At 37.9% G+C, this 15,318-nt stretch overlaps 1 protein-coding gene across 7 annotated transcripts in view; it reads left to right on the top strand.

Annotated features, from left to right (window-relative positions):
- Positions 1 to 15,318, top strand: part of ehbp1l1b (EH domain binding protein 1-like 1b) — a 29,170-nt gene that overhangs the window by 2,680 nt on the left and 11,172 nt on the right. For 3 of the 7 annotated variants that reach the window (XM_084401174.1, XM_084401173.1, XM_084401172.1), the window contains exons 2-17: positions 2,198 to 2,255; positions 2,754 to 2,849; positions 3,017 to 3,070; positions 4,285 to 4,466; positions 4,888 to 5,027; positions 5,452 to 5,526; positions 6,839 to 7,105; positions 8,349 to 8,510; positions 8,751 to 8,906; positions 10,042 to 10,359; positions 11,396 to 11,455; positions 11,593 to 11,755; positions 12,187 to 12,909; positions 13,290 to 13,685; positions 14,009 to 14,422; positions 14,768 to 15,151. In XM_084401174.1, the coding sequence (XP_084257300.1) occupies positions 2,198 to 2,255; positions 2,754 to 2,849; positions 3,017 to 3,070; positions 4,285 to 4,466; positions 4,888 to 5,027; positions 5,452 to 5,526; positions 6,839 to 7,105; positions 8,349 to 8,510; positions 8,751 to 8,906; positions 10,042 to 10,359; positions 11,396 to 11,455; positions 11,593 to 11,755; positions 12,187 to 12,909; positions 13,290 to 13,685; positions 14,009 to 14,422; positions 14,768 to 15,151 (3,648 nt within the window). The remainder of the gene's footprint in view (positions 1 to 2,197; positions 2,256 to 2,753; positions 2,850 to 3,016; positions 3,071 to 4,284; positions 4,467 to 4,887; positions 5,028 to 5,451; positions 5,527 to 6,838; positions 7,106 to 8,348; positions 8,511 to 8,750; positions 8,907 to 10,041; positions 10,360 to 11,395; positions 11,456 to 11,592; positions 11,756 to 12,186; positions 12,910 to 13,289; positions 13,686 to 14,008; positions 14,423 to 14,767; positions 15,152 to 15,318) is intronic. The other 4 variants (XM_084401175.1, XM_084401176.1, XM_084401178.1 and 1 more) reach the window with 4 other exon arrangements.

The following is a 15,318-nucleotide window of genomic DNA, read 5'->3' as shown; positions in this document are numbered from 1 at the left end:
TAGCAATTTCTATTCATATTCTGGTCATGGTTTTCCATGCAAATAGAATGAATAGGGACTTCATTAAAGCACCATAAAAATATCTGGTCCATGTGACTCATACGCTACAATAGCTATGTTTCCATCCACTTATTTTTATGCGCATTTAGGAATATCGCATTAAAAAAAAACAATGTATGGAAACGGCAATATGCGCAGAAATTAAAAAAATGCGCATAAAAAACGTATGCGCTCAATTGAGTCAGATAAAAAAAAATTATCCGATAAGAAGACATGCACATAAACTGCGATTAAAACACATTTACCGAATAAATCCCTCGATGCGCAACAAAAAACTCATATGACTTTGCCTCAACAGAGGATGTGATTGGATAACTGGACTAACCAGTGGACCAATTTCATTGCACAGCATCTGTTTGATCTTTCTGAAATACCTCAACCAAAATTTTGTATAATGACTTACCAGAACTGTCTCACATGATTGCATTACATCAGGCATCCAAATGCAAGATAACATGACAGCATTTATTGCGTTTCGTCATTTATGCAAGTCAAGTAATGCAGCAACTTCCATTTTTATTACATATATTTTGCGCCATTTTCCCAGGAAGTGACAATTTTGTTCTCTTGAACACATGGGATGGAAACGCTGCTTTATTCACAAATGGTTTAAACCCATATTCCAATTTTGCGCATAAGTTAAATTTGCAACTTTGGATGGAAACATGTTTTGAAGCCGTGTAATAGCTTTGTGTGATGAACAGGGCAAATCCTCATTTTGTGTTGGAACATCATAAGAGCAAATACTATACCGTTCAAAAGTTTGGGGTCAATAGTAGTTTATTCTTCAATGATGCATTAAATTGATCAAAAGTGACAGTAAAGACATTTATAAAGTTACAAAAAAGATATATTTCAAATAAATGCTGTTTTTTAACAAGCTGTTTCCACAAAACTATTTTCCATGAGCAACAAATCAGCATATTAGAATGATTTCTATGTGACACTGACACTTTGACATCACAAGAATGATTTGCATTTTAAAATATATTATTTATATAATATAATATTTCACAATATGACTGTTTTTGCTGTATTTTTGATCAAATAAATGCAGCCATGGTGAGCACAAGAGACAAAAAAATCTAAAACTTTTGAACAGTGGCGTATACAACAAATCTTTTTTTCCCCTTCAGTATGCTTAATGACAACCCTTATACCCAAAAATATAAGTCGCCATTATTACATGCGAACAGCTGTTTGTAAACACAGTGAGATCAGAGACCAACACCCCTTGTGCTGTGAGCCAAAGTCAGCTCGGTCATGTGACCTTGCCGAGTTTCCTCCAATTCTTAATGCAGCGAGCATGGCAATGAACAGCTCAGAGGTGTACAATGGGCTCACATCTGAACAATTCACTACAAAAGGCCAAGTTTATTTAGGAAACGTGCCAGAGCAGATGTGTACATGTACACTGTACACTTGATAAATATGATTTCCATTAATTTGTGTTTAAAGCTCCACACTTACTGATTTGCATTTTTTCTGGCAATATATGATCATAATGTTCTGGATATCAGATATAAGGCTTATATGGGACTACAGGGTGCTGTGTGACCTCAATAAACAGACTTAAACAGCACAGGAACTTTTTAAAAGCTTTTTTTCTTTGACTTGTTTACATTTTCATCTGGCCGTATTGGTAGCAATGTAGGGGAGTGAATGTAATAGATACCACATGTCCCAAATGACACCAAATTGACATTTGGTTATTTAGTAAGACAACGTTTCATGCATCAGCCTCACTCAATTATTTGTTCTTGGTGCTTGTTTGTGAGTAAAAGGTTCACCCAGTTTGGATTCGTCTTGTATGCAAGGCCTTGCATCATGTGCTCTTGTTTTGTTTTGGGTTTGAAACATTTGGCAGCATTTATTGATTCCTTTCTGCCTCTGGGTAACACTGGGAGACCAGATCGCAAGATCTGTTTCACTGCCTGTAGCTTTTTGTAGACACATACACAAACAAGCAACGCCACAGTGGCTTTTTCAAGATCATTTCGTATAGGCTTTATATGTACTTCCTGCTACTTTAAGCAAGCACTGAAAAGTCTTATTGTAAAAGTCCTTATCAATAGTAAAAGACTCATTATTCAACTTGTAAACTCCCACTCAGCACTCTTTTATTTTTGTTTTATAGGCAACCAGACAAACTGAGAGTGGTGTGGACAAGGAGGAACAGACGCATTTGCTCCAAGGTACAAAGATAAACAATCTTTAATTGTCTATAAAATCACAAACCTTACTCTCGATTTCTTCCGTTTCTTCCAGGGGCACACCAAAACTTAGTGATCAGGCAGTTGATCAGGAATTTTAAGAATCTTAATCTTTAATTACTATTGTGTATGAAATGTGCTATATAAATAAACTTGCCTTGCCTATATAAATAAGATATTTTAAGTAATATTATTTAATATTAATCAATGTTTTTATTGAAACACATAATAAATAATATACAAAATATTATAAAATATAAGTCTAGATACAAAATTATTCATGAAAGCGAAGGTAATTTAGTTTATGACTATGCATGTCCAGGAATCCACCATTTCAAGTTGATTTTCTTCCCAAGCTTTCAGTCAGAACAGTGTACTGACACTTAAATTATTATGTTTAACAATGCTTTATTTACAATGATTACAACTGCTGTACAATGTGGATTATTATGACTGACAGTGTTGTTATTTTCTCATCAGCTTCATGCATGGCAGCCAGGCATCAAAAATCCCTACAGGGGAATGGTGGTGTGGCCCGTACCCGAGAACGTGGATATTACCGTCACACTCTACAGGGTATGACACCTATCGCATCTTATTATTAGCTATACGATATATATAAATAAATAAATATATTGCATGAACTCATACACAACTTGTTAAAGATACTGACAACTGCTGAACTATACTATAATTTGCATCAGTAAATTTGTTGACTTTTTGAATATGCTTTTGTTTCACAGGACCCACATGCAGATGAGTTTGAAGACAAAGAATGGACATTTTTCATTGAGAATGTGAGTTTTTTTTAATAAAGATGAAGTTTGATTCATAGATTCAACAAGGGTCTGGAAACATTCCTCAGAGATTTTGGTCCTTATTGACATGAAAGCATCACACAGATTTGTCGGCTGCACATTCATGATACGAATCCCCAATTCTACTACATCTCAAATGTGCTCTATTGGACAGAGATCTGGTGACTATGAAGGCTATTTGAGTATAGTGAACTCATTGTCATGTTCAAGAAACCAGTTTGAGATGATTTGAGGTTTGTGACATGGCACAATATCCAGCTGGAAGTAGCCATCAGAAGATGGGTACACTGTGGTCATAAAGGGATGGACATGGTCAGTAACAATACTCAGGTAGACTCTGGCATCTAAACAATGCTCAATTGGTACTAAGGGGCCCAAAATGTGCCAAGAAAATATCCCTCACACCAATAAACAACCACCAGCCTGAACCATTGATACACGGCAGGATGGATCCGTGCTTTCATGTTGTTTACAACAAATCCTGACCCTACCATCTGAATGTCTCAACAGAAATCTCCCAATCTTCTATTGTCCAAATTTGGTGAGCCTGTGCATATTGTAGCCTCAGTTTCCTGTTTTTAGCTGACAGAAGTGGCACCCAGGGTGGTCTTCTGCTGCTGTTGCGGTAGCCCATCTGCTTCAAGGTTTGACATGTTATGTGTTCAGAGATGCTTTTCTGCAGACCTCAGTTGAAACCAGTGGTTATTTGAGTTACGGTTATATTTCTATCAGCTCGAAGCAGTGTGGCCATTCTCCTCTGACCTCTGGCATCAACAAAGCATTTTCTCTTTTTCGAACCATTCTCTGTAAACCCTAGAGATGGTTGTATCCTAGTAGATCAGCTTTTTCTGAAATACTCAGACCAGCCCGTCTGGCACTAATATCCATGCTACATTCAAAATCACTTAAATCACATTTAATTTCTTTAAATTTCATGTTTCTGAAGCTCATTTTGACCATGTCTACATGCCTAAATGCATTGAGTTGCTGACATGTAACTGGCTGATTAGATATTTGCGTTAACGAGCAGTTGAACAGGTGTACCTAATAAAGTGGCCAGTGATGTGTAAATGTGTGTTAGTGTGTGTGTGTGTATATATATATATATATAGGTAATTCAAAATGCAAAAATAACAAAATGTGAAAAATATGCTTTAATTATTCTCAAAGTTACCTTTTCTGATGTTCTATAGGAGACAGCTAAGGGCAGTCGGAAAGTTCTGGCTTCTGTGGACTTGAACGTGAAGAAGTTTGCCAGTGCAACACACTCACAGACGGACCTGATGCTCAAAATGAAGCCTCTGTCGGTGAAGGTGGTGGAGGCCACGCTGAAGCTCTCCTTATCCTGTGTGTTCCTCAAGGAGGGGAAAGCTACGTGAGTTCTCCCTGTTGACCTCATCCACATGGAGTTCTTGCTCAGGAAGTTATAACACTTGCATATGGTGTTTAATTATTTAGATTCAATCATGTGGGAATGTGACCACAGCAAATCTTTTTATGTGATTGCACCAAAACCGAATGCATGAAAATTGTTGCAAAAACAAAAGGCATTCATTTCGGTTCAAAATATTTGGAGTGTGTTTGAATCCAACAAGAGAAATGGTTTGCTGTTGAACACTGGCGTTAGTTTCTTTCCTGACATGTACATGTCAAGAAGCATGCAGAGCAGAATTTCCAAAACAATACAGCCTTGTAGAGATGCTGTATTAGGATGTAATGCAAAAGAATTCCATGCCTAATCTCCATTAGATCAAATAACTTTACAGTTCTTGACCAGTTATGGGTTTCCTCTGTAGGGACGAGGACATGCAGAGTCTCGCCAGTCTGATGAGTGTAAAACCAACAGACATTGGGAACCTGGACGACTTTAATGAGAGTGATGAAGAGGAGGATAAGAGATCCAGTAGTGGGCTTAATCTCAGTACTGCAGCTACAGGTATTATAAAAAACAATGAACATATACAATGGGGACCAAACGTCTGAAACCACATTGAAAATCTAGGATTCAAAGTACATTTTAAACTTGGAAATAACTTTTTGGATTCTGGAAAATGTGAAACAAAGTAACATTATGATGTAAAATGCAGAAGAAATATACATTGTTTTGCTGATAATATGATTTGTAATGAAAAGTTAAAGCATTAAGTTGAACAGATACACAATAGATGCATTTTCACTTGTGGCCCCAATGTATTTATTAAACACTTGCATACTCATGTCTTGTATTCTTTATCTTATATCCTTATTCATCTGCCATCTTGCATGAATCACTACTGGTGCATGCATATTTTCTCTTACCATAGTAACCCTTACTTCCTCACATGCTAGAACTTCTCCTTCTGTCTTTCTCTCTCTGTCAGCACCCCACCTTCCTCTTCGACCAACACGCTCCCAAGAAAAGAGACCTGCATCTATAAAGAGCCCTTCAGCAATAGGTACTAATATTTACATGCTCTTTGCATATTCTCTCTATACACTCTTTTCAGTCAAATCACGTGTCTGATCATACTGATATAATTTTCTTTCTTTATAAAAATGAAGTTCATATAAAACCACATTCAAATAATTATTTCCATTGAAATATTCCTAGAATGTTTCAGGAATATGATTCTTCACTGATGTGGTTTTGTTGCACATGATTATCACATTCATTCTTTGTCCTCCATTGCTTTGACTTGCATTTCATCATTCATTTCATGAAAATATTTAAATCTAATTTAAAGGGTGTAGTTTACCTCTCAATGAAAAAAATCATCATTTACTCATCCTCATGTTGTTGTCAGGACCCTCATGTCTTTTTACTGGAACACAAAAGGAATTTTGAAACATATTCATGCAACTCTCTTTCTTAACAAAAGTTTATGATTCTTCATATCATTATTGAGATGCATTGTGAAATATGAAATTGTGTCTGATTTGATTAGTTTAGATTATTTTAGAATGGTGCATAATTATTGTTTTTATTATGTCAATTATGTCAAATGACATAAATGTAACTGGAAAGACAACTTGCATTTGTCAAATACTGAAAAAAATATACATCAGGCAGTCTCAAAGCAAAATCTTGGCTACAAAATTAATGTACACTACTGTTCAAAGGTTTGGAGTCAGTTAATATAAAAAAAATAAACAAAAATAATTGTATTAAGCAAGGTTGTTTTAATATTATAATGTTGTAATAATATTTCAACTTCTTCAACGTTCAAATTTTTACCAACCCCAAAGTTTGAACTGTAGTATACATTTATTTTTGTATGCCGATGAAATAGATTTGCCCTGAGATCACGTGACGGAAAATTTACTTAACTAGTAATTAAAAAATAACTGAAATCTGTCATATGTAATATATGGGAAATAATGACCATCTTAAAATCAAGCAGGGCCTGGGAATTTACTTTTTACAAAATTACTTTTTTGGGACAGACACGGCTACTGTGAACTGTTGTTGGAAAATAGCATTAAATTCTCCTTTAGTGTTAAAATAAAAATAAATAACAGAAAAATAACAGCGTACAAGTTTGGAATAACATGAGGGTGAGAAAATAATATTATCTTTAGGGTGAATTAACCCTTTAAATGTCTTTTATGACGATGCACCACCATCCTTAATGATACATTCATGACCTTTCTCTCTCTCTCACCTCTATATTTCTCTTTTGCCTCATTGCTTTTCCTCAATACTGCTCTTTTACTTTCTCTTTCACTCTATTGCTGTCTTTCTCCCTCCATTTTTCATGCTAACCTCAGTCAGTGGTAAGGAGAGGCCTGCTGATGGTGTCCTCTCACGCCCAGCGTCTGGCACTATCCGTAACCCTGACCTGCCAGCACGTCCACCTTTACCCACCCCACCCAGTCCAACCCCTCGCACCATGCCCTCACCCGCCCGCTCCAGACCACCACGTCCACCACCCATTGCCCAGCTACAGGCCCCACCTGACTCCCCCACAGAGCAAAATACTACTGGTTTGCTCCCCCCAGCATTGCCCAAAGTCTTCCAGCCATCCCCTGGCTCAGGTACCATAGCTCGACTTAAATTAAACCACTGTAGGTCAGCGAGTGGCCTGCTATACTGTTAGTTGCTAGTTGACGTTCCTGCTTGATTACAGTTATTTGTATGTATGGTTATATAGCTTCTATGGTAACAACGTGTACTTCAATTGGAATTGAAGGTCTTCTCTTCTGATAAAATCGCCATCTCAGGTACAATACCAAATTAGATTGTTCAAATGTGACAGCAAAGACAAAAATATCTATTTCAAATGCTGTTCTTTTGTCAAAGAATCCTGAGAAAAAATGATCATGATTTCCTCAAAAATATTAAGCAGCACAACTGTTTTCAACATTGATAATAATAAGAAATGTTTCTTAAGCAACAAATCAGCATATTAGAATGACTTCTGAAGGATCATGTGACAATGAAGACTGGAGTAATGATGCTGAATTTTTTTTGCCATTACAGGAAAAAAAAAAATCATTTTAAAATATATTAAAATAGAAAACAGTTATTTTTAATTGTAATAATATTTAAGTTTTTACTGTATTGTGATTAAATAAATGCAGCCTTGGTGAGCATAAGAGACTTATTACAAAAAAACTTACCAACCCCAAACTTTTCAACGGAAGTGAATATTTATTGACCTTTTCGTGTTGCTAGTCTTATATTTCTTCATAAAAATGTGTCTAAAGCACTGCACAAATGGTAATTGTTTCACTTGAGGAAGTGAAGTCATTTCAGCATTTACTGGTAGTCGGTAATTTTATTGCCATCTACATTTTGAACATTTTGGTAGTTTTCTTCCACTCTTCCAATTCCTGGCTGATTTGCGGACTGTTTTTGACAAACACTAGGGTCATGTGGTATCATTTCATTGTCATTGTCATCTTTGACTTTACATGGAGGATTTGGCCAAAAGTTTTAGAAAAAATGTGTAAAAAAATGTGTAGGGCTGCGAAATTTGGGTATGTGGTGCAGTTTCTGAGAACTGAAATTCACTATGGCCACATACGCATTGCAAATTTTGAATAGTGATTAAAATTAAAAAGAAAAAAGAAGTGTGAGAGCCGTATTTAGCTGCAGTGTGCATGCGTGAATTCATTGACATCCACATCCATGTGTTGCAAATGGACCCATGCAAATGCTCTTTTACAGTCATCACCCAGAGAAACAATTCTAATAGCGCTTATGCATCTGTGTATTTCTCGACAAAGCCTGGACTACATATTGTTTATCTATCTATTTTTCCCTCTATAATTATAGCTCCTGTGCCTTTTCCAAGAAGACTGTCAGGCTCCGAGGCCCCTCCGGAGGGTCCGGTGACCTCTGACTATCCTCTGCTCAAACTCCCTCGGGCTTCTCTTTCTTCCCCTTCCGATCCCTTCCTTTCTCACTCTCCCTATCTTCCCACTGTGCTCCCGAAAGGTAAAGACTCATGAATTCTAAACATTCACAGACTAAATGCAAGTCAGAGTACATTTACTGTAATTCTAATAGGAATAGTAAATCTTAGCCTGACTCTGAAGGAAACTTTAAGCTTTTGGAGAAGTAAGATTCATTTCCTCTTAGCCACTGTCTCTTGTTCTCACTTTTTCTGCATCTCTGACTAATTTTCTTCTTTCACGTGGTCTGCGTTCTCTTTGTGTCATTGCACTTCTGTCTCAGATTCTTTTGGAGCACCTCGCACCAATGTTTTTAAGCCCAAGATTGTCCCTGGTGCTCGCCCTGTATCCCCCACTCCCGTCCCTCTCCTCGAACCCAAAACTTCTTCCCTCTCTCTTTCTGAAACGCTTAACCATCCATCTGCTGGCAGTGTGCCAGGTATTGAGAAATCTTCCAGACTGCATGTAAACAGTAGAGGCAGCAATACTAAAGTACAGTTAACAAGTGCACTTAAGGTATTAATTAAATATGTTGAACATTTGTTCACAATCACTTCATTTAAATTTCCTTTTAAATTTAATATTACTACAAGGAATATATTTAATTCTGCTTTCTAAAGATTGGTCAGAAATGGTAAAAATTGCAATTGTAAAAAAACAAACAAAACTAAACACATTTTTAAAGATATTTAAATTTACTTTATTGAAAAAATTAAAAATCATTTAAGTTTGTCTTCAAACTGTGTGCATAATTGTTATGCAAGTCGATATTCTGTTCATATTTTTTCCAAGCGCATTTTTCCAATTCCAAACCACATCAATATTAGTAACTAGTATTAATTTAGTATATAATCTATAAGTGACTTATTGTTAACAAGGGCTGGAAGTTTTACCCAAAATTTTACTCACACTGAAGTGTCAAAATTATGAAATGCCCAAGAGAAGGAACCAATACTAGAAATTGCAAAAGCAAGGCATGACCATTAGACAGCGAAATGCTCATTGGGTCAGCAGGGTCACAAAAAAGCAGGTTAACTGCAAAATACTTTAAGACTTAAGGTGAAGAATTAGGTGTGAAACCATCAGGAACCCTTTAGTCTCCAGTGCCACCATTTTCCAGAACCTACTTGGAGTCTCCAGTAGTGTAAAGTGTCAGGTTCTCAGAGACATTGCTAAGGTAAACAATCCTAAAATATGACCCCGACTTAATAAGAATCACAAGCGGAAGTGTTGTGAAAATATGATCAGAATAACGACTTAATAATTAAGCACGCACTGTATCATATATTATTTTTCTTAAACAGTATAAATGCTTTTTTATACATACAAATATATAGCTGCCTTTATACTTTAGGAAAGGTTCCATCTTCATCATATGTGATTGTCTCTTAAAAAGTTTGAAAGCCCCTACTCTGATGTTTAGATCAATATTTGCTTCAGATAAATATATATTGATTCAAACTGAGCCTCTAACACTTGATCAAGGAATGCCTGTTATTTAGGTTGATCTATCTAAAATCTTCCTTCGCCTGTTTTACTTCTTTTTGTATATATTTTCCATCTTTTTCTCACAGCTTTTGCAGAGCTAAATGAGCGGACGATGGCGGTTTCTACATCTCCTTTCTTCAGTGTCCCTCTAAATGAACCTGCTATTCCTTTGCTGAGCAAACCAGATCTTGAAGCTCTTTGTGAAACATCTTGCCCTTCTAGTCAACTCCCCAAGCCACCTCCACCTCCCTCTGTCTCCCTTTCTTACCCCATTAGCAAACCTCTACCTGTCTCTTTTACCCCAGCAACTGTCTCCTCCTCTATCTCTGCTCTTGCACTGTCAACCAGTGAAGCTCTCACAAATGCCCCCTGCTGTTCACCTCAATCTTCTTCTGCACGGTCAGGTACTAAACTGCCTATCATTTGCTTTAAAAGAGACCGTAATAGGAACTAGTGTAACTGGTGATAGGTCTAATGGTTATAATGTACTAGAAGATTTATTTTGCGATTTAAGGGTACATTTACACAACAATGATGAACTAAAAACGGAAAAGTTTTTCCTTTGCGCTTTTGAAAAGTTCGCTTACAGACCACAGTGTTGTTATTTTTGAACACATAATGCGCATGCACATGACGTCACCGTTTCCACAAATTTGCGCCTTTGTAGTTTACACAGAGACCATAACAGTATCATTTTCAAAAACTTGCACTTTGAAACCAGTTTTCAAAAGTTTGCATTTCAGGCCCCCAAAACGCTATTGTCATGTAAATGAACGGCAAAAATGTATAAAAAGTTTTGTTTTTAGTTGTCGTGTCATGTAAACGGCCCCTAAATTACATCTATCATTAATATAAGGTTTTTGTTGTAACTAGCTACAACCACCACACGCGACTAGATTATTTATGTTTGCCATGTCATGCTAGATAGTTCCGCCTACAGGGAACTCTCATTGGTCCAAAATCCCACTTTAGAGATTGCTTATTTGCATAAAACTCTGCAATGACGTTTCCACTCATGTCATCTCAAATCAGCAGTTGTCTTTGAAAATGAATCAATATTAACCAACTGCAGAACCGCAGAACCATACGTCATAGCAGTGTGAGGATGACAGCGCCAGCCTAACAGTCTGATGCCGGAAGTGGGCGGGGTAAAAGCATCTAAGGGGTGGAGATGGGTAGGTTTAGGGGTGGGTTTAGGGATCAGGGGGTGGAGATGGGTAGGTTTATGGGTAGGTAAGGTGGATATGTATGGTATGCGGTTCCGGCATCAGACTGTTAGGCTGGCGCTGTCGTCCTCACTCTGCTATGACGTATGGTTCTGCGGTTCTGCAGTGAGACCTATCTCAAATGAATTCAAAAATTAAAACTTAATAAAACTCACAATACATTATTACAATTATTTAAAAATTTTGCTTTTATTGTATGTCAATTGTTTTCCAGAAATATCCAGGGAGCTTAACACACTTACAGAGGAGGATCAAACAAATCCATTTTTACAAGGTGAATAAGTATTCTTCACTCTTGTCATTAATGATGTAAAAGGCCTAAAAATGATTGAAACCCAAATAGATTAAGATTGATTAGCTTTTATTTATTTTAATAATTATTCTGATTCAATTTGCTGTTATGTTCCACAGATTTACTCGCTGAAGATCTGAAGACCTCCGAGCCCAAACAAGAGCAACATCGGACAGTCTGCAGCATTAGTATAGCGAATCAACAATCTCCTTCCTCCCTCCGTCAACCTGAAACCAGCAGCACTGAAAGAAAAGAGCTCAGACCTGCCACAGCTGTAAAAAGGTGGGCAATTAAAAAACATTTTTATAATTCACTAATAACATATCAACTTTGCAGACACAGTCTGATTGGCAGAGGTGTAATTAGAATTTAGTATTTTGCTCTGTTTATAAAGCGTTTCTGCATGAATATGCATTTAACTCTTTAAATGAGAAAAACTGTTCCTTAATACCAATGGGGAAATGCATGACCTTGTGATGAGCCTATCATAAACAGACCATGACATTTGCCTACACCAGCTGTGTAAATGTTTGAACTCTCCATTGCTTTCCCTCACCACTCCAATCCTGCATCTCTCTTTCGCCACTAACATTGCTGCCACACAAAGTGCTGTCTAAGGAAAAGCTGCATCTAATCTTACCAAACACTGCCATGCTTTGTGGCTTCTCACCCCATATTTGCCACCTTTGACACCAAGTATCTTTGTCCCCCAGTCTTGGGCCTGTTGGCAAGTCATCTTTAGACACATCTGGAGTACCGCCTGTGGAAGCTCCCAGATCTGAGCAATTGGACATTGGGACTGTCCCTCCTCCACACCCATTCTCTGCTCCAGCAACAATACCTCACTCATCAGTGGTTTCCACTCTTACAAAGAAAAATCAACAAGTTTTTATTGCAGAGAAACCACCTTTGGCTGAGGAAGAGCCTGATTTTAAAGTGGCCGATTTTGATAAAGTGATCATTACCTCTCAACCCATTAAAGATGTTACTATTAGCAGTCGCCCTGAGAAAGAACCACTCAAAATTGACACTGAACAGCCAATGCAGTCCAGTCTGGTTCAAACCTTTTCAATAACCGATGATGACTTACTACAGCAACCAGAAAACACAATAATTGAATCAGCAGGGGAAGTTCCTCCAAAAGAGGAACCGAATGAGCAGAAAGCGAAGGGCGCTCTGCTTTGTGCCGACCTCAACAAGTCAGACGAGGACAAGATAATCAAGAAATTTGCTTCAACTGTGGTTACCCCTACAGAACAAAATATCCGCAATGTTTTATCCAGCTCATCACCTCCACAGCAAGAACCTACGGATCTTCCCAGGGAAAAAAGTCAAGTGTGGGTGGAAGAAGTCCTTGCATCTAAGGTCGACAGTAGTTTGAGAGAGCTAAAGTCCCAGAAGGATCAGCTGGACAAGATTTTAACTATTGTGGAAAGGTGAGTGTGTTGCTCGCATGGTACTATTACACTCCCAAACTGCTGCAAATTTAAACTTTCCTCTTTTGTGCTACTTCCTGTTTCTATAAACCCTTATCTGTCCTTTAATGACGTTCATTTGAATAGTTAGGCACATAAAATTCTGTTTTTATAGATAACACATTTTAAATATACTAACTGACCTCAGTATGAACAGATAGGTTTGTTATATCTTCTTCGCCAACCACAAAATGACACTTCTGTAGAATTGCATCATCAATTCTCCAGAAATGTGTATTTGAACTTACTAAACTCTTTACTAAATGCTAATTTTCTTATTTTTCTCTATCTGTAACTATTTTCTTCCTGTCTCATTCTTCTGTTCCCTGTTATTCTCTCAGTCAAAATGAAATGGCCTTCACTCCAGATGACAGGCCTAGCATTAGCCTCAAAGCAGCTGCCCCTCAGATAACAGCTCTGCCCAAAGAGCTTCCTCCTATTCATCCCCAATCCCTGGAGCCCAAAGTCCTTAAATGCATCTCAGAAGAAACTCCAGCAGTCAGTGAGCCGATTGTAAAGGAGTCAGACAGCACAGTGTTAACGCAGAAGAGCATGGAGGTCCATTCACTTCCGTTCACCCAAGCAGAAGTGCCAATCTGGAGTTCTCTGGAAGAGAATGTAAAAGATCAGGAGGAGGAAACAAGAGATGAGGAAATAAATAAGCACAAAACGCCTCACAAGATGCCAAAAGAAGAAAATAAAGCTGAAGTGTCCTCAAAAAAATCTTTAGATGGAGGGTAAGAGACATTTTGACAGTGCCCAACATGGTCTCTAATGTTCATCCATGGCCGAGTGCTTGCATGCTTGAGCTTTGTCACATGTCTCATACGATTAAGTGTGTTAAAATGGTATTTGGGGGCTTTTGTGCACTCTCATGCGTCAATAAGAGTGAGTTTCGGAAAGCCATATTTGATGAATTGGATATAAATGTGCTGATATTGATATTGGTACTACTGAGTGTTATAGCAGGCAAATGAATGTGGATAAAGTTTCATTAATGCATGTTTGATCAAAACAAGGTAAGTAAAATGTGTCATAAACCCTATTCCTTACCTCACAGTGAAGAAAAAGCTGTAAACCAAATTGAGGGTGCTGAGAATCTCGTTTTAACTGAACCAGTGTCCCAGCAGCCCTCCAATGTCCTAAAACCACAACCAGCTGAGACAATTAAGGAGAAGAGTAAAGAACCTTTCAAAGTCAGTATACAGGTCCGTATGAAGCCTTCACTTCCTGTGATCTCCCCTGCTGTTGCTGCAAAGGAAACCAGGACATCACTGCATCTGGAGGAACTTTGCCCTCTGACGCCCAACGTGTCTCTGGATACCGAGTCTGACGAAAATGGTTTAAAGAAAGAGGTCACGTTTGAAACAGAGAGTGTGTTGTGGGCCACAGTAGAGGAGAAGACAAAAGAAAAAAGTGATGAGGTTGTTAGCATGGCCAAGTCGATACCAGAAAAAGAGGTCCTGGATAGGGGGTAAGTGCGTGAGGTTTGTTAACCTCACTGCATGGAGTTTTGTGCGGACTGCAAACTGGGCTTGCATAGATTCGTCCATACTGTAGTTTGGAGTCAGTAAGATTTTTTTGTTTTAAAACAGTTAATGCTTTTATTCTGCAAAGATGCATTAAATTAATCAAAAGTGACAGTTAATATATTAACATTATATTAACAACATTGACTATTTATTTATTCTGCCTGTGTTTCTAATGGATCTCTTAAAGAGTAAGCATTAGTTTTACTTGCTGGGAGTTGAGATGTTAGCGAGAAAATATTAAAATTCAAAGAATATTCTTGTCACTTACACTTTTTGGTCCATGGCAGCCAACGTGGACAGGAAACATCAGAAACCAAGCCAGAGGAGCAAAAGGATTCCTTCGATTTGTCCCCTTTCCACCACAATCTGAATAAAAATGCTATCAGAGAGAGCCAGAGAGAAAAAAACAAAGAGAAGACCCCTGAAGTGGAAGATTCAGATGATAAGATGCTGCTGCAAACTGGCAGTGAGAGAATTTGGACAACTCAAGCTGGACCTAAAGAAGATCTCAGGACTGTAGGTGTCTGTTCAGGGACTGAACTTGGCCGTGAGATTGATGTAGGAACAGATAGGACAATGGACACATGCAAACAGGAACTTGACTCTGTTTCTGATCAGGAAGAGGTATCTGTAGGCTTCATAAGGGGGATTTTCGGTGTTCTGTACAAAGGGTAAGTGTGGGACAATTCTGAGACTTGCACAGAGCTTCTTTGGCCTCGGCATCTGCATGGCTATAATTTCATTTCCCCGAAACACTGAAAGGTTGTTATTAGGTGTGATTGTGCATTTGCAAGGAAGCTTTGGCATCCACAGTTAGGGTGTCCTGTAGTGATGAGAA

This window comes from Rutilus rutilus (assembly GCF_951802725.1).
Source record: "Rutilus rutilus genome assembly, chromosome: 25".
In the NCBI taxonomy this organism is placed as follows: domain Eukaryota; kingdom Metazoa; phylum Chordata; class Actinopteri; order Cypriniformes; family Leuciscidae; genus Rutilus; species Rutilus rutilus.
The sequence above is the reverse complement of the archived record's forward strand: the minus strand, read 5'-3'. Positions and strand labels throughout refer to the sequence as shown.